Here is a 19480-nt window from a genome sequence, read left to right as displayed (position 1 = left end):
GGATATACTGTACTCTGATTGTTACTAACGGGGGCACCACGAAAGATGTTGCAGGGAGTGGGGTCGGGGAAGAGAGGAGGTGAGGGTAAGTTTAGAATCCGGCACTCATTCTTAATATTAGGGTCTGTTCTCCTCAGACCCTACACCTGCGGTGCATTGCGCTTGGTACCATATTAGGGGACAACTATACGGGACAAAAGGAGAAAGCCCATGAACATGAGCTGGCTGGGGCCCAATATCCCGCTGTCCTATGATCTCTTCGTTTTTCCCTTCTTGGCTGATCACACTGAGATATAACACTCTATATCGGCAACTCTAGGATATGGGCATATACGGTGGTGGGGGTGCATGGTGGCCATAGTTTGCAGGGGTGTAGATAAAGCCTTAAGGGTCTCACATTACTAGGGGGGCAGGTAGAGATTAGTATTGATGCAAGATGCCAGATTAATCACTGTCCAGCCTGTACAAGTTTGCTGATAACGAGTCGGCTGTATCTATGTCTTTTTGTAACTTGAAAATAAAAACAGATTGAATGAAAACAAAAAATGAAATTCAAGTCACATTATGTGGCCACATGACCCTCTGGAATTCTATCAGAGTTTTCAAGATGGCTTCCAGATTTCCTGGATAGATGCAGGCACAGGCATGGTCCTGGGTGTTGTAAGGCCCAGGGAGCTATATTTATGAGATAGGACCTTCAGATGGTTCTGATGAATTCTACATACCCCTCCTGTTGACGTCCATCAACCACCTCCTGAGGACTCTTCTCACCATCTCATCTAAAACCTCCTTCACTCTTTCCTATCTCTCTCCAAACTCCTTCCTGGACCGCCAAGTTGCTCCAAACTCCTGCCATACCATAGTTTTCGAAATACCTGCTCTTCCACTTTCATGGTAGTTGCTTTTATACTCCTCCCCTGGGTCAGACATTTTGTAAGGTCTTGAACGTGTCTACCCTCATTACTGCTTGTGAGTGATTGGCTAGTGCAGCATTGCAACCCTGTTCCAGGTGTAGTATATGCCCCAGCAGGTGTTCCGGGCAGAGGCTGGAACGTAGCTTTAAAAAGCTGGTTCACCATCTGGAATTCCTTCTTTGGTTCAGTCCGTGCAAGTGTACGATTTCACTGCCACAGCAAATCTGTGACCCCAGCCGGATTTGTCATGAGTGTTGCAAATGCATGTGAGTTATTATTATAACTTCTAAAAAAACAACCTTTTGGAGGTTGTGCATTTGCCCATGCAAAGTCACTGTTTTTTTGGAAATGCCATTACATGGATGTAATATCTCTGGCAGACATGTGAATGCCCCCCTTCCCCAGTGATGGGAAATAAGTGAGAGTGTTCATGAGGACCTGCTCCATGCCCCTCCCCCCACCTTACCCCACAGTTCCCCATTAACTAGCTCAGGTCACTGGCTGCACTAGATGTCCAAGTGTAAGACGGGGGACTTTGTCACACAGTGTTACATACAATCATATTTGTCTATGGAGACATAAGGAGACCGCATCATTTAATCAGAATGCCTTCTGTGACTACCAGTATCTCAGTATCTGTTCTTCTTTTAGGCCCGGTGGTAACTCCGAATCAAGCTCCAATCTCAAAAGTAGGTAAGTACAGTTGTTTTGGATATGCTTTTTGTTATATTAGTTAAAGGTGCCCTTTGGGAAAACCAGCTTGCATATAGATAGCCCTTAAATCTTACAGTAGCATCATCAGGTCACCGACCACATTATAGCATATTGAGAAGCACGTGTTTAATGAGAAATCATTGAGAATTAATGGTGCTTTCTTGATGTTTCTTAAACGGCATCTTTATGATTGATTGTATTACAAATAGCATGGTCCATAAGGTCATTTTTCTTAGATATCATAGCGATATTTTACAGCGGTCATTATTGGTGACCATCATTATTCAGCTTATGGATTGCAATGACATGTTAATGTCTGACAAAGGCAGGAGACAAAATGGTGGCATGTTTTGCAGCAAGTCGGCGTGAGAGATATGATTTGGTGCCCACTGTGGAATATCACAAACACAAATATGGCATGCACTGAAAAACAGATTATATGCATAAAGAAACACTACTTTGTGTCCCCTAAGAAGATTTGGGAACATATGTTACACTGACCCTTTGCTTGCTTATCGACCAGACCATAGTTCTTCAGGCAGATAGATTAGATCAGTCCTGGTGTTTGCTTTGGACACTTGGGTGCATTTAGCTTTCCCCCAGGAAGGGCATTACATTATTTAAGTTGTAAAGTGTGCAATGTGCTCTAGAACAGTACAGTGGCTATCTCCCTTGCTCAGGTATTGAACGACCATTACTCCAAGTCACAATCGGTTTAACCACTTATGTGATGCATGCCTTAAAATGCCTGTGAGGCGAATGAAACATGTGGGAAATGAGCGACGTGTCCGATAGGAGAAGGCATCGTCGAAGAGAAATAAGACATACAGAACAAGAAAACAATACTCCCATCGCGTCTTTGCTAAGGGTGGAGGGGGAGTATGCAGATCCAGAATACTTCATCAAAGTGAACACTTTGCAATTCACAAATATGGCAATGTTTCCTTTAAAATGCTCCAAACTAGTTGATAGTTAATAGTTAATTGCTGCCACGGAGGGGGGGGGGGGAGTTCATTGACAGGGGAGGGGGGCTGTTGGCAGCAATTAACGGTTCAATCAATAAAGGCAATTGGCAAAACTGTAGTTGGGATTTAGGACTATTACAGACCATGGCCCTCATTACGACCCTGGCGGAGACCCATGGTGCAATTTGCACCATGGTCCATGGCGCTAAGCTGCCAACTCCGCCATGGTGGTTGGCGGACTTACCGCCCCATTCCGACCTTGGAGGGGCGGTAAGTCCCTAATCCCCATTTACCCTTCCCCATTCCCATTTTTGCCCCATAGGGTATAATGGGAGTGGGGAAGGCGTTAATTACGCCACCGTAAATTACGGTGGCGTAATTAACAACAAGTCCCGTAGCGCCATGGATTTTTCCGCCTGCAAAAAGCAGGCGTAAAAATCACCATGGCGCTACGGGAACTCGTAGTCAGGCGGAAAGGTACGCCATGCTTTACGCCGGCGTAAACCCCTTTCCGCCAGGGTCGTAATGAGGGCCCATGTCATGTACCTATGGTAGCCATTTACCCAATAATCGCCCATGCATAGTGCACAACCCGTGTTTGCTCTCAACACAGAAAATACCATGGCAACCATGGATGGCAACCATGCAAATTACCTCTGTGGTTCCTCCCCGGTTTGCATGGCAGAGGACAAGATGCACGGAATGGCATTGTGATGCGACGACTATTGCCCAGCAATAGTACTCGGAGGAGCAATGGCTTCGAAGCACTATACTCCACACTGTATTACTAATAGCATAGACGTGATCTGGTCATGAAGGAGAAACAGGCGTCCATATTCATTGTATTCCTCGTTCTCCTCCTAAAATATCATGGGCTGAGTGCAGGCTGTACTCTTCAGGGATGTGTGAACAAGTACAGAAGCATTCAAACAACGATAGTGCAGCGGGGCCAAAATAAAAGGAGTGCCCACACGGGGTATTTTGATAAAATATAGTTACTTTAATAAAAACACAAACAGTTGGCCAAAACACTAAAATACCCGCTCCAGTGAACGAAACACACAAATTAATGCAAATTTAGATATGGACTGGCAACTCCGGGTATGTATAAGAGGAGGGCAGAAAAAATAGCTGAAATTCAGAAAAGCAGTACATGCATGATGGTGATTTAGCAATGCCTTTGTTAATGTGGAGCAACTGTCCCTAGGGCCCATGGTATAAAGGGCAGGGAGGTAGAGCCTAGAAGGAACCCTTTGTGGGGCATCTGGTTAATTCAACACTGCCTTAGTCTTTTGTCGTAGCTCAACAGTATTGCGACTGTCTACACACTTTTTTACTGTTGCAAGTCCCGGCTCGAAGATGGCGAGTGTTACTACTGGATTTGATCATCAGTGAGTATATTGTTGCCCACAACTGGCTCGAGGAGCTCTGCAGTGTCCACTTCATGGGTCGACTGGATCCTCAGGGTGGCTCAAGGCGGCGAGCTTAGTTTGAAGCACAGATGATGAGGAATTAGGAAAGCATCAGCAGGTCAATTGTAGTTTGATTTCAGCTCAATCTGCTTGAAGTAGCTTCAATCTGGAAATGCAGGATTTTGCGCACAGATCTGCCAAAGGCATTGCCTATGGGCTTTAGCACACTGTGGACATTTTGTTATCACCTCATTAATGTATGGCACAAAATGCTGAAGACAACATTTTTGGCTGCGCATTTTGAGGTCATTATATGTGAGGGGTGGGTTAGGTTAATAAATAATGTATGGGGAGTATGGTGGGAGGCTGCAGCTTGTCTCCCCCTGCATATAATTACATTGAACTGTCAAAAAAGAAAAGAAAAATCAACATTTTTGTCTTCAGCATTTTATTTTCGCAATAATCACATAGATCAGAATTTTCACCAGGCCCCATGAAGAAAATTATGCAGTGCCCTGGTCTTGCCCGTCCAGGGGAATACTGCAGAGTTCCTTGGGCACTAGCAGTCTTCTGTTGCAGACAGGCTCTCCTCATAGCCTCATTTGAATCACCTACGAGTGAATTTTCACATTGGAAGCCGTAGGTTAGTGTTTGTCCCTTTTGGCCCCTTTACCCTTCTTCATTGTGCCTGTTTAAATTGGTTTTCCCCACTGTAAATTGACCCCTTGACCCCATGCCCTATCCTCAGACCCCTGATTCCCCTTCCTTATTGTGCTCCGGATTGCCCACCTCCCAGCCCTCCCTCCTCCTCGATTGGCCCTCTGCCTTGCAGTACCTTCGTTCGGAGGCATAGCCTCATTTGAATAACCTATGAGTGCATTTTCACATAGGAAGTAATAGGTGAGTGTTTGTCCCTTTTGGCCCCTTTCCCTGCTCCATTGTGACTGTTTAAATAGTTTTTCCCCACTGTAAATTGACCGCTTGCAGCCCGCCCACAGCCCCCTGATTCCCCTTCCTTATTGTTCTCTGGCCCGCCCGCCTCTCAGCCTTCCCTCCTCTCCAGATTGGCCATCTGCCCAATTTTGACACCTGTTCCAGGGCAGCCCACTGCCTGTTGCAGACCTCTCAGCAAAGGGACCTGAGGCAAAGCGCAGCTCCAGCAGAAGCAGCTCCAGACAGTGTTTGCCCGTGTTAGCCTGTGAGGCCTGCAGACGTCAACCAGCAGCTACTGACAAGGTAAGTGAGATTCGGGCAGGGGGTGCAGCCATTACTGCTCCCAACTAAACAGACCAACCCAATCTTATCTCTTATATAATCCTCTTTTACCATATAGTCTGATGCGTAAAACCCACACTTCGTATAGTAATCTTGTCTCACATTTAGCCTGATTGTGTTAGTTAGCCATATCTCACATTTATCATGATGGCTTTGGTAAACCATACGTTTGAAATGTTACTGCATTTACTGCCATTCCCTCTCTAGCCAAGTGTCCCAAATCTAGGTGTTACTGCATTTACTGTTGTGCCCCTATTTTAGACCATGTCCCTCTATCCAGGTGTCCCAAATCTAGGCGTTACTGCATTTACTGTGTGCCCCCATTCTATACCACCCTCCCTCTATCCAGGCATCACAAATCTAGGTGTTACGGCATTTAATATTGTACATTCACTGTTCTGTCCCCATTTAGACCACCCTCCCTCCATCCAGATGTCCCAAACCTAAGTGATCCTGCATTTACTGTTGTATCCCATTTCAGGCCATTTTCCCTCTATACGTACATCCCAAATCTAGGTGTTACCACATCTACTGTTCTGCCACATTTTAAGTCCTGGTACCCCAGATCATAGGGTTACTGCATTGCCATTGCACACCCATTCTAGGCACTTCCCCCTCTACCCAGGTGTTCCAAATCTAGGTGTTACTAGATTCACTACAGTCAGCCATATCTGGCATCTAGGCCAACTGTGTTTGTTAGCTATACTTGGCATTGCTGCTATGTCCTCTACCGAGCTTTTTACCCCCTTGCCAGGCATCCCAAATCTAAGTATTACCACCTTCTCTGCTGCATCCTCAATCAGGGACTCTCTCTCACCTGCTATGTATCCCAAAGGTAGGTATCAACGCTTTTATGGTTTTCTCCACAATCCTAGGCCCCCACCCTCTTACCAGGCATCCCCAAGCTAAGTACTGCTGCTATGACCCAACTTGGGCATCCCACAACCCCTGGTATCTAAGGTATAGGTGTCTTTTGAGTAATCACCGTTGTGTATTCAACCCAGACACCTACAACAGCCGCTGGTTTTGCATAACTCAGCTCTCCCACTTAGCACAACGCCCCAAATCTAGGTTGTCACTGCACCATTGGCAGTGCCCCATCCCAACACCCTCCCCCATTGCACGCAAACCGCCAGGCCTTTACCAACTCAACGGCTAGCTAGATGCACAACCCGCCTCTTTCTACAACATCAACGAAAGCAGCCAGAAGATAAACACCAAAAAGAAGAAAAAAATACACAACTTTGGAGATAGAAAGGAAATACCTGCAAATGACTAAACTGCAAGGGTTTAGTACCCCTAGTTCAACAATCACAACCAAAAGAACCCCAAGATAAATACCAAAAACCAAACCGGAAGCACAAAGGAAATAGCAGTAAACAATTGAATCGCGAGGATCTACAACCACTGGTTCAATAACCACAACCTCACCCTTCACCCCCACAATACCCAGAATCAAGGGATATTTTACCCAAAGGATAAGGACACCAATGGCTCGCACCCAGGAAGCATCGTCCCCTTGGCCTCTAAAAGCTCCCCAACCTTCCCAAATCTTCTAGCTGTCAGACTGTAAGCCCCCCCTATCATGCCGCCTCATCCATAACCACAGGCCACCAAAAACCACAAAGAACCCGAAGGAACACCACAACCCAAATGAAAATCAGGCAAGTGTTGCAGGCAGGCAAGGACCCCTGCGACCGAAACACAATCATGCAAACTCATTAAACTAGTAGATTTCAAAAGACCACAGTGACACAACATCGAACCGGACGATGCGAGAGAAAACTAGGGGAAAGAATAAAATAAATGAAACTACACTATGGCACCTCGCCAATAAGTGTAGACATGACAACAGACTACACACCCATGAGCATGACAGAAAATAGAGCAAACTCCAAGAGAAGTGAAAAATCTTTATATCTAGCACCATACCTCGCAATGAACCACCAACCAGAACAATTCCCAACCACCAACGATGCTAGATGCTCTAGCAAGATACCAGGACCACACAGGAATAGACCAGAAACATCCAGAAAGAACAAGAGGGAAAACAGTGTCAGTAACTCAATACGGAACCTAGCAGATCTACTCAATGATGAAAAAAGACCCTACTAAGCCCACCTCACATTCTGAGAGGAACAAGGAAACCCGCAAACTAGACCACCATAAGACGAAATAGAACAAAACAAAGCACTGATAAAAAAAATACACAGCAATTTACTCAACGCAAGATCAATGTCCAAACATGCTAATGAGATACACAATTTACTCTACAGCGTCGGAATAGACATTTTATTCATCACAGAAACCTCGTTAGAAGACAACTACAAAGTCACATTACACAGCTGTCTATTCGCCAACTTCAAATGAACACAGGTAAACAGAAAAAGGAAAAAAAAAGGAGGATGACTTGCAATAGCCTACAAAGAACACCTGAAAATAAAAACAAATAACCTGTTGAACATCAGGAGCTGCAAAACCCTCACCCTTACCTGACAACTAACTCAAAAACAATCCTCACATTCATACTCATCTATAGACAGCTGACCTACAATGCAACCTTCGTAGACACCTTCATAGGAGCCATCACAAATGTAGATATCAAACACGGACACCTGATAATCCTATGAGAACGCAAACTCTCAAAAATCACGAATCAAGCAATTCAAGACAATGAAACCACACCAGGTGGTTAAAGGAGCGACCCACTAAGCAGTACACACTCTCGACGCAGTCTTCGCCAACAAAAACCTGATCTCTACTGCACCACCAATAGAAATACTATGGAGCGATCACATCATCATACCATTCATGATCCAACTACCAGCTAAAACACCCAAACAGCCCCAAAACTTATTGGAACAACTGCAATTCTCGAAACCATCAATCGCAAGCCTGGATGGAACCAACCTAGACAAAAAAGCAGACCTAATCCAGAAATGGATCACTGAAACAATAGACAGCATCTCCCCGGGGAATCCCTTCATCCCTTCACAAAAGGAAGCCGTGGTAAGATGGATCACACCCCAACTCAGTACAATAATAAAAAAAGAAACTTGAACTAGAATGGAGGAAAACTATGACCAGGCAAAAAGAACAAACTATCAAATCCGAGCACATCACAATACACAACACTGGCAAGGATGAATACCACAGGTAGCCAAAGCAGAGGAGCTACGATGGGGCGCTACCACTAACCAAGTGTGAAAAACCAGGGGATGTTTCACAACCTAGTCCCCGGGGATCCTGCACTCAGATGGGCAGGGAAAGGCCATCGCTTTTGGATCCCGACCCTGGGGGTGGACAATCGTGGGAGGATCACCTGGGTAGGGAGTCCTCGGGGAGTGGGGGAGAAACATCTGATGGCTAGACATGGTATCCCCCTATTTACACAACCCATCTAACCCCTACCCCTACTCATTTTATGGGAAACTACAGCTCCCATATTTCCTCCCCACATTACATTGACAACACTGCTGAGACCAGGAAGATGAGGAATAAGGTCAGGCAGATTATGTTCACTGACTTGCACTGGCTCTGTCCCTGTAATGAGGCCAGGTAGCGTCAGGCAAGTAATCCAAACAATATACACCTGCCACTTGTTAACACTTCTGTCCAGATAAATAAAAGGTGGCATGCACAGGCACACTGTGAGTGAGGCTGGTACAAGAAGGAACAGCTCTTTCGGGGCTGATGCGAACCAGGCGATGGAAGGCTGGTCTGCAGTTATGAAGATCGAGAGCGAGCCAGGCTAGAATCCTACACTTTCTGGAAGTTGTGAGGGTTCCAAGGCTGAAACCGACTGTGCGGAAGAAAGAAATCTTCAAGGTACTAGAAATCAGCCCGCGACCATCCTGGGTGAACGGCAGAGTTGGGGAGGAGCAGAGGAGGTGCTGGAAACAGCCTTGACCACTGCATGATGAGCATTGATGATAAAAAGCTGATTACCACAACCAGTAAGTTATTGAATGCAACAAAAGTCGGTTTGTGTTAAAAGCAAAAGTAATTGTAACTGAAAAGTTGAAGGTTGTGCGTACGCTGATCAAACGCATACTGGAAAGAAAGTAACTGTAACTCAAAAGTTGAAGTTTGCAGATATGCTGATAAAACGCGTAATGGAAAGGACAATTTTTGAATTGTAAGAGGAATGGATACAAAGTAACAGAGTGGTCCTGCAAGGTGGAATCACACATTCGAAAGTCTCTGTGAAATGTTCTGCGTTGATTGGGAACCAAAGGCAAGAAAGTAATCGTGATCCTGAAAGAAAGTTGATTGAGTGAAAATCAAAGTATGTGAACTTTGAATATGCCAAGAGGGTAAAGTATGTAAAATTTGAAAGAGGCCAAGAAGGCACACTGAAGAAAATAAGAAACTACAGATACCAAGAAGTATCGGTGCTACATATGAATTTTGGAAAAGGCCAATAAGGTAAACCGAAGAGAAGAAGCATTGGTGTTGTAAGAAGAGGAAGATTGTGGATTGTAGAATTATTGAAAGAGAGATTGAAGTGGTCATGCAGAGGCCTATGTAAAATCCTTGAAGTTTTGAAAGTCTTCGACAGTCGAAAAACACTGAAGACAAAACATGGGGAAGGGAACCCCCATAAAGAGAAATACAGGCTTGAGCCCCGCAGAGGGAAACCTGTGCAGAACTGTGTGATAAAGTGAAAGGTGAAAGACAGGCTTGCGCCCGGCAGAGGGAAGCCTGTGCAGAACGGTGTGATAAAGTGAAAGGTGAAAGATGAGCTCGAGCCCATCAGAGGGAAGCCTGTACAATAAATGTCAAAAGTGGAACTGTATATTTATGACAAGGTGGACGAAGCCTAAGGAAGTGATTAAACTACCAGAAGCTTGAAGCCCAAGCCTGAACTGTTAAATTGTACCAGTAAGCCAAAGTGTGCAAGACTGAGAAAACTGTGCCATCCACCTATACCTTTTATGAAACGTTCGAGACGCCGTGGTGCTGAACGTGGAGAAGGGAGTCATTTAAAGCCATTCTGACATTTCTTTTGAGACACTATTTTTCTTTTGAATTCCCTTAACACATTTGTCATTTTGAGAAGGAGAGCAAGGTTAGGTTTTCTTAGTATGGGCCTTTTATGTTGAGTAAACTGTGAAGTCTTTTAGTTTGATCTTGTTCCCTTCTTTGGGTGTCTGACATATCCACCTCTAATGACATTGTTGCAATTCTAACAGTTTAAATATGGGTATGTACCTGTTTTCTTAATACTCAATGTTAGTTGTTTTTCTTTTGGTGGTCTTTCTGCTTTAACTAATTGGTCTTTCAAATTGCGTCCCCTTTTGTAAGCAATGATTGGGGGCTTAGGGAATAGTTTTTTTAATTGTGGTCTAGTTGTATGAGACGCCAATTCTTCTTGATGAGTCGGGTCACTTGGTGGCTCTGTCCAGAGTTTCTTAAGTCATATAAGAATGGAATCTCCTTTGATTGTGTTCTGGGGGCTAAAAGTTGCATCCTTTCTAAATTGTGGTGTAGAGGAGGCCTCAAATATGGCCTGCCCTCCAACCGACCATTTTGAAGTTCCAGGAACGGTCACGCCAACATATGTGACGTATGATGAGCAAATAAACCAGCGGAGAGCAGCAGTGGGACTCTGCCCGGTACCTATCAGACGGACAGTACCTATCGAAGTACCTACACTTAAGAAACCTTGGACAGTAAGGTACCCATTGAGAAAACCGTATCAACAAGTGAGACAGAATGACGATTGTCAAAACTTAATGCCTGAAGAAGCCATGAAAGTCCTAAAAGAGGAAGAATGGCGACGTCACAAGAACTCGGACTGACTCACAGATAAAGAAAACGACGACCTTGAATGACGAAAAGAGACGAAACACCATGGATAAGTGACATCCTGAGTTGAAGTAAAAGGACGATGTCAAGTATAAGAAGCTTATGCCATAAGAGCGATGAAGATATGCAACCAGTTTACACGTGTACATATGTTTGGAAACGCAAGAAAGCTGAGGAAATCATGCTTCTTGCTATGCTTAGCAGGAAATTAGATGCGGCAAGCGCCACATGTACATATCTACCTCAAAAGGAGCACTTTATATGACGTATATGTCCACTTTGCAAAAGGGCAGAACCAACCGCAAGTTACCAGAGGCCTCAGGAGAGAAGGCCCTCAAACACAGGAATCAAAAGCCAAAGACCGAAACGAAACTCAGATGCATGAGACCCGTGCAAAGAAACCAAGGTCATCTTAGCTGACACAGGCTAATACAAATTTATGACACCAAGAGCCGATTATCCTGTTCAAAGGAGTCGAGATAAGCAGCAGAAGGCCTTTGGTGGACAGAAAGCTAAAATCAAATACACAAATTACATGGAGACTGAGACGATTTCACAGTGTCTAAAAAACGTGACCTGCCAAGCAAGAAGAGTTGGGGCTTTCACACCTACGTGCAGCCTAGAGCCATGCATAGATATCCGAGTTCTCCCAGACACTGAGGCAGCATCGAGGCCTACAAATTAGAAACTAATTGACGCATGGCCAGTGGGTCAGTGATGGATGGTGGCATTGGTTGGTGGGAGGCTAGGGGAGCTGACGGGCACCCTGCACCTGGCCAACCATTCTGCATGCTGCTAAGCAAAGTTGAAAAGTACAAGATGACGTGATATCAACCCAATCACAATGTACCAAGTAATCTAGGATCCTATAGTATGTAGAACCAATGAGACGTCATACTTTTAGTGACATCCACAGTAGTAATTCTGAAGGAAGGGCCTAGATGCCCCACCTGACACTAGTTTTCCAATCCTTTTCCTCCACTATCATATACAGATATAGTACCTATAGTAAAGTAGCCTTCCTATAACCAATAGAATTGCATGCAACATTTTTAGCGTTTCACGTCAACAATGACAAGTTTTTAGTATAAAGGATTCTTGTGAAATTCATCGGAGTTGAAGCGAGAAGGAAGATCGAGCAACTGCTGATATTCATAACTCCCCGTTTTTTGTACTCGTCATTAAACAGACTCCCTTTGCCAAACCATTGAGTTGTCATTATTGATTTGATGCTTGAGTACTAATCTGCCTCCCTATCCATCTCACGGGTGCTGCTACTCCATCTTAAAGTGCCATTTGGGAAAACCCCAGTCCTATGGGCCGGCTGGGATCCCTACTGCAAATTTGGTAGCAGAGATTGGTGGTTCTCGATTATCGATTAGATAAGACACCCATTGACCGTCGACATAAAGTAACTCTAGGTCTTCGGCAATATCACAAGTCCTTTGCAATCCGGCTAAGTAGACCTTGAAGCTCCCCGTACAACAGTGGTTAGAATAAAGAGCAAAACCTGCAGGTGAAGGCCTGAATGAACCTGTACTTTCCCCTACAAACCCCTTCCCACTTCTACGAGCAGCTGAGCAGGCAAACGGCAGGAGAGGCGGTGATGAAGGCGGTGATCCCGAGCACCCAGAGAGGAAATATGTGAACGGTGAGTGAAAAAGACTGGATACTTTGGCAAAATTGTATGCCTTAGAACAAGTAAGGGAAGGTAACGGCGGGGGAGGAAGAAAAGAAAACAAAAATATAGTTAGAAGTAGAGTAGAATGTACATATATATGTGGGGAAGGAAAAAGAGACTCAAGGCGTGACCAAGTAGTGGATAAGAATACCGGGGAGGACACCCAAGAAGAGAGGTATACCAGGAGGATACCTGAGAAAAGAAGGGAATACCGGGGAGGGCACCGAGAAGAGAAAGGATGCGCCCAAATTCCTACGCTTAATATAGCGGCTAGAAGAAGCCTGCATCCATAGTCCTGAATAAAACGGGAATAAATAGGAGACCACAGCGGTTAAAGACGCCTGTGAAGGGGATGGGTTTACACCCTATGTCGGGGTAAAATCTAGGGGCAGAAGATCTGTGTAGCCAGCTGGAGTTTGTCTAGTCTGTTAACGTTTGTCTTATGTGTTCTGTATTGTGACGTCATAGGATACAATGTTTCCTTTAAGGAACAAGCATAAACAATTATGCAATTAAGTAACTGAGATATTGTAGAAAACGAATTGATATTTGTTGGTTGAAAAAGGAAGTATAATTTTTGTGGAAAAAACAGGATTGGAGCTTGCAACGATTGGTGCATGCTCATATTGTTGGAGTTGTTTAAAGAAACAGAAGGGCATACAAAGTGTTATATGAAGGAAAGGGGAACAGATTTAAGCATGGAGGATATGACTCCATTAGTACACCTGTGCAAACAGTTGTCAAAACATGCACGCAAACTGAAAAAGTACAGTGCAGAATGGGGTAAAGGGGTATTGTACAAAAAGACTGTATCTAAATGGTCGCATGAACAAACATTTCTAAAAATGCTACCACCAAAGGTTTGAACACCAAAAGTTCGAACCTTTGTTGGTAGCATTGCAGGTAAGTAAAAAAAAAAAAAAGATTGCAGGGCCTGTGGGGGTGGCCCCCGCAACACCCTGCTCACTATACTGCAGCACACCCGCGAAAAAAAAAAAACAGGGGCTGCGGGGGTGTCCCCCGCAACACTCCGCTCACTATACTGTGTGGTATAGTGAGCGGGGTGTTGTGGGGGGCAACCCTGCAGCACACCCATGAAAAAAAAGCAACACCCCGCTCACTATACTCTATAGTATAGTGAGCAGGGGCTGCGGGGAAACCCCTGCAGCTCCCGTAAAAGAAAAAAAAAAGAAAAGGACCCTGCAGCGCCGGTTTCTGATCACGGAAGTGAAAGGGAACTGGCGCCGCAGGGACTCAGCATGAAGAAAAAGGTAAGTGGGGTTTGTTTATGTTGGGGATGTGGGTGGGGGTGTGTTGGGGTGTGGGTGGAGGTGTGTTGAGGGAGTGAGTGGGGGCTTGTCATGGGTGTGTTGTGGGTGTGGGTGGGGGTGTGGGTGTGGGTATGTACATGTCTTCGCATGAGAAAGGTGCAAACTTTTGGTGTTTTGCACCTTTCTCATGCGAACATTCCGGCCGTGACAAAGCGTAGATCCGTTAAAGGAACCGCAAACAAAACGTTTATGCCATGGCCCCAGGGTGGATCGCTGTCTAAAGCGGTCCTACAGGACATGACCACATATTTGCACGCCACATACAAAGGTAAAAAGTTAGATAAACGCCTAGCTAGTTTAGAACTTTGGAAGATGTACCAAGAGGATAAGGAGGAGGAGCCACCGTTAGATTGGAAACTTAACGTATGTACAGAGGGGGGTGAGCCGCCTTCTGCGCCACCTGCCCCATCTGAAACAAAAATTGATGTCAGTAAGGATGAAGGATTATACCCGCTAAGAGAGCTTGAAGCAGCCACGGGTACAGCAACCCAGCATATGACTCACCTCCGCAAAGTAGTGAAGAAAGCCCAGACAAAGACAGAGGTAGAGATATCGCCTCCAAGGTCCCAAGGGACAAGGAGAGACGCAAAAATGAGAGGAAGGACCAGGCACAAGCAAGTACATATCCCGATACAGAGAGAGAAGGCAAGAGATGGAAAGGAAATGAAGATAGATCTGATGAGATAGCATTCGCACAGAACAAATGGATCGGAGGTCAGATTCTATTGAAACTCAATGGTAAAAGCATTGATGACGCTAATCGAAAAGAGAAGTTAGACGATGTACGGAGAACGGAGAAGGAACAGGAAAAAGGATTGAGAGACGAAAAAAATTGGGAAAAAAGAGAGGCAGAGATAAGAGCAATTATATCGCGAAGAGCAAGAAAGACAACAAGATCATAAACAGAGAGCATCTAATGATCAAGACAGACAGGAACAAAGGCGAATAGAAGATGAGAAAAAGATATGGGAGATAAGAATAAAGAGACGAAGGGATGAGGAAATACGAAGGGCAAATGAAGGTAAAAATTCAAAGACAGAGGAAGAAGATAAGGTCAGAAAGGAAGCGAGGAGGTGCAGAGAATTCAATGACGACATAGAACGTAAGCGGAGACAGAGGGCACACGATCTTCAATATCTGGAAAGATGTTAAAAAACCTGATCCAGTAGTAGAGTGGGAAGAAATCGAAGAATTCTTTCCTGAGTACGATTCAGTACCAGGCATGTATAGGGCAAATATTGAGGATGACTTCGACACCAGAAGCATTGGAGAGACGATCGATGGAATATACGACGAGATGGGGCTAGAACAAGTACCCCAAGGGGAAGGGGAGGACGAGCGCCTGGAGAGCACTCAGCTTTATGATGCTGAGGATGTCTCCCTAAATAGTAAGAATAGAGAGCTATCCCTAGATAGGTTGGAAATCAGTAAGAACAAGGAGGATGTGAGAAGATAATGTCAGACGCAGAAAGAGAGGAATATGAGGAAAAGGAAGACGAGAGAAGAAGCAAAAGACGCTTCTCAAGGGGAAAGGAATAAGATGGTCGGATTCTAGTGTGTCTGCACTGAGGGCATTGTAATCAGCCACACAGTCAGGCCAACGTGAAGAAATATTGTACGGTCAGAGGGGGGTGTCTCCACCACCCTATGTGAGCTGACTGAGAACATTACCAGGTAAGCAGCGATGCGGGAATATCACTCCTGCAGTAGATAGAAAAACAATGAGAGAAGAGGGAGAAGACTTTGCATTCCAATTTCCGTTGCTCGAGAAAGGAGGAGCGAGACCACAGTATATTCCATGGCCACACATGGATCAGGAAAACATGAAAAACAAGCTTCCAATGCTGACTTCGGGACCCGGAAAATGGACACATGAGTTAGAAAAAATTACGAGAGGGAACATGTTAGCTATATGGGATATCAAGGGTCTTTTAATCAACATACTTGGTGATAGAACTGATGATGTGTGGATACGCGCAGGTTACTTCTGGTGTGACTACAGTTAATACCGCCATGACGGAGCACCGTTTAACAATTGCAGAGCCGCAGTATGGAAAGCATTACGATCGCTCTATCCGGATACTTCTGACATGGGAGCTATAATGTCACGGAAAATGAAGGCGTCAGAAGACCCTTTGCTTTACATTCAGAATTTCCAAGATGCGTGGGTACTTGAAACGTGGGAATCTTGGGGGAAATCTATACCCGTGTTCTACCATATATTATGCCAAGGGCTGCCAGATCAGGTACAGAAGCAGCTCAAGAAATTAGTAGGAATTGAAGCCAAACCGTGGTCTGAAATACAGTTGACCATAGCTTACTATTGCAGGCTGCTACAAGAGAAGAATCGGAAAAAAGAGGCTACACGAAAAGGTGAAGAGGAGAAATTAGTGCAGAAGAAATTGCCAAAATATGCCACTGAAGGGGCAATGATAACTAACACAGACGGATCAAACATGAAGCAGGCCAATAATCAACACAGGGTAATCAGGTCAATAATGGGTTTTACCCCAGAGGGAGAGGCTTTCGAGGAAGAGGATGGTAGAGTAATCAGGGAGGTTTCCAAAACATGCAACATGGAAGTCAGGATATGTCAAATGGGCAAATGATCAGACCACCGCCAATATGTTGGGTGTGTGGGATGACAGGGCACCTAGCACGCACATGCAGAAGTCAAGGCATGGTGCAAAACACCAAGGAACCAGAGCAGGTATGGTGAATCCACCTCTGTTATTACAACAGGGAGGAAATGGAGTTGTGCAAAATCACACGGTGCAACCACAAATGCCAGGAGCACAGCAAAGCTCGCAATCTCAAAATTTGATAAATTGTCCCAACAGTCACTGATGCAAATGTCGCAAACAACAAGTATAGGTCAGGCTGTGAACGATGGGATACGAGTTAACTCTGGTGATGCGGGAAGACCATTCACGCAAAATGGGACAAAAATTGTACATGGACTAGGACAGCTCACTGGGAAACCTGATGTGTTCTATCCTATCAGTGACACCAGACCCTCACCAGGAACCAAGGATGGATGTCGTTATAGGGGGTAAAGAATATTACTTCTTAGTTGACACGGGTGCGACACGCTCGTGCATACGTGAAGGCAAGTTTTCCTTGTCCGGTGATGCTATAAACACTCAAGGCAACAAGCTGTGTTCCTTTTATAGACACACTTCCAGTCTCTATAGGAAAATGTGATATGAATGTGCCACTGGTATATTCAAGGCAAACCCCAGTAAATATATAGGGACAAGGCTTAATGACAAAGTTAAACACAACAATCTCGTTCACAGAGAAGGGCATAGTATGCTCGACTCCAGGAATGCACTAGTTGAACATATGCAAGATGATTAGAGTATACGCAGGACACACAGCCATGAGAGCTATCCCATTGGTGCCAGAAATATTTGCATACAGAGTACGGGTGCTGATGGCATAGCTACCAGGCCTTGCAGACAAAACCATGAGGACCCCAGATGAGTTTCTATTTAGGCCAAGAATGCCTATGCATGAGGAGAAGGCACAAGTATTTCCCTTGATGATGCAAGCAGCCATAGTGCGAGGGAAAATGCCTTTGATCGATGGTTGTGCTGATGAAGGCCGACAATGGTTCACAGTGATCGCCATTGAAGAAGGGTACAGGCTGATTGACGTCACGGATGATGATCTGTTTGACGAACGAACAGACGCTGAGGAAATAACAGTTGAAGTGAATCTCACTTTTTGGGCGAAGACGATCAAAAGAGAAGTGTCCCAGAGAATGATGTTGGCACAGAACCGTACTGAATATTTTGTCAATATGGCCCAGGTGCCTGTCTCAATGTGGATCACAGGCCCCTATGACGTAGGCTTATTGAAAGGAGTAGGCAAAGTCAAAATTAAACTGAAGCCTGAGCTGTTTTACCAAAGGTACGACAGTATCCCATGTCTAGGGAGGCAGATGAGGGAATTTTCAAGACAATTTTCGGCTATGATGGAACAGGGCATCTTAGGGATGTCAGAGTCGTCATGCAATACTGCAGTTTATCCTGTCAAGAAATCAAAGAGATGGTCTTCGAGGCTAATTCAAGATCTACACCCGATAAATGATATTGTAGGAGCCGAGTTCCCTTTAGTCCTGAACCCAGCCACAATCCTATGTAATATACCCGTTGAGGCAAAATATTTCATGACTTGAGAAATGTGTTTTTCTCAATCCCATTAAATCGAGACTCACAAGATCTGACATCATTAACCTTCAGACAAATGCGTCTGAAAAGGACGAGGTTACCCCAGGGGTACTGTGAGTCTCCCCCAATTTTCAATAGAGTTCAACAGAAGGACTTTAGCAATAACGCATTAGAAAGTGTTGTCTTGCAATATGTCGATGACATCTTAATTTGCAGCACCACAGAGGAAAAGTGCAGACACGATTCTATTCAGCTATTGACTATACTGGCTGAGAAAGGATATAAAGTGGACAAAGAAAAGTTACAATATTGTCAGCAAGAAGTGTTGAATATAGGCCAGCTGATCTCACACGAGGGGAAAAGAGTTACCCCAGAAAGGGCTGAAGCCATTCTCAACACAACCAAGCCACACACGATAAAACAGATGCAGAGCTTTCTATGTCTTTGCAATTATGTCAGAGCTTGGGTCTTTGACTACAGCTCATATACCAAGCCCTTGTTACAGGCCCTAAGGAAGGCACAGGTGACGAAAGAAAAAATCATATGGTCCTAGACCATGGAGGACGGGTTTACTGAACTCAAGAAAGGCATTTGCAAGGCACCAGTTTTAGGGATTCCCAACTATGCAGAGGAATTCTACCTGTTCTCACACACGAATGGCAGCGTCATGACGGCAGTACTCACACAGAGAACCAGATTGGGGTGCAAGTCCATGGCATTTTACATTGGAAATTTGGACCCAGTGATGAGAGGCCACTTCCCGTGCGAACAAGGTTTAGCTGCCACAGCGTTCACCATAGACAAAGCGACAACCATTGCGATGGGATGCTCAATGACGTTGTACGTCGAGCACGTGCTATTTGCCATTCTAGAGAAGCCAAAGGGCACGTTGACATCTCAGAGAGCTTCTGCTTATGAAGTGATCATATCGAACTCATTGACTAAGATCGTTCGATTCAAGATAGTGAACCCAGCTATGTTTATAGCAGAGCCAGGCACTGAAGGAGAGCCAATACATGACTGAGCAAACTATGAAAAATGTTATAATGAGATTCCCAGAGTGAAAGAAAATGCATTGGCAGGAGGAGTCTTCATTGACGTTTCCTCGAGTATCGATCAAAATGATGGGTAAAGATATACAGGCGCTGCTGTGACGTAGCACACAGCAAATGGAGAATTTGCAGAATTATTGACGTTGATAC

The 19480-nt window shown here is 44.8% G+C and overlaps 1 protein-coding gene across 1 annotated transcript in view; it reads left to right on the top strand.

The window, feature by feature from the left end:
• Positions 1 to 1519: 1519 nt before the first annotated feature.
• Positions 1520 to 19480, top strand: part of LOC138514504 (uncharacterized) — a 222183-nt gene continuing 204222 nt past the window's right edge. The window contains exon 1 of the mRNA XM_069629978.1: positions 1520 to 1607. Coding sequence (XP_069486079.1) covers positions 1520 to 1607 — 88 coding nt within the window. The remainder of the gene's footprint in view (positions 1608 to 19480) is intronic.

The sequence above is a fragment of the Ambystoma mexicanum genome, chromosome 12 (genome assembly GCF_040938575.1).
Source record: "Ambystoma mexicanum isolate Mex_15411 chromosome 12, UKY_AmexF1_1, whole genome shotgun sequence".
Classification (NCBI taxonomy): domain Eukaryota; kingdom Metazoa; phylum Chordata; class Amphibia; order Caudata; family Ambystomatidae; genus Ambystoma; species Ambystoma mexicanum.
Note: the sequence above shows the minus strand (reverse complement) of the source record. Positions and strands in the feature narration are given on the sequence as shown.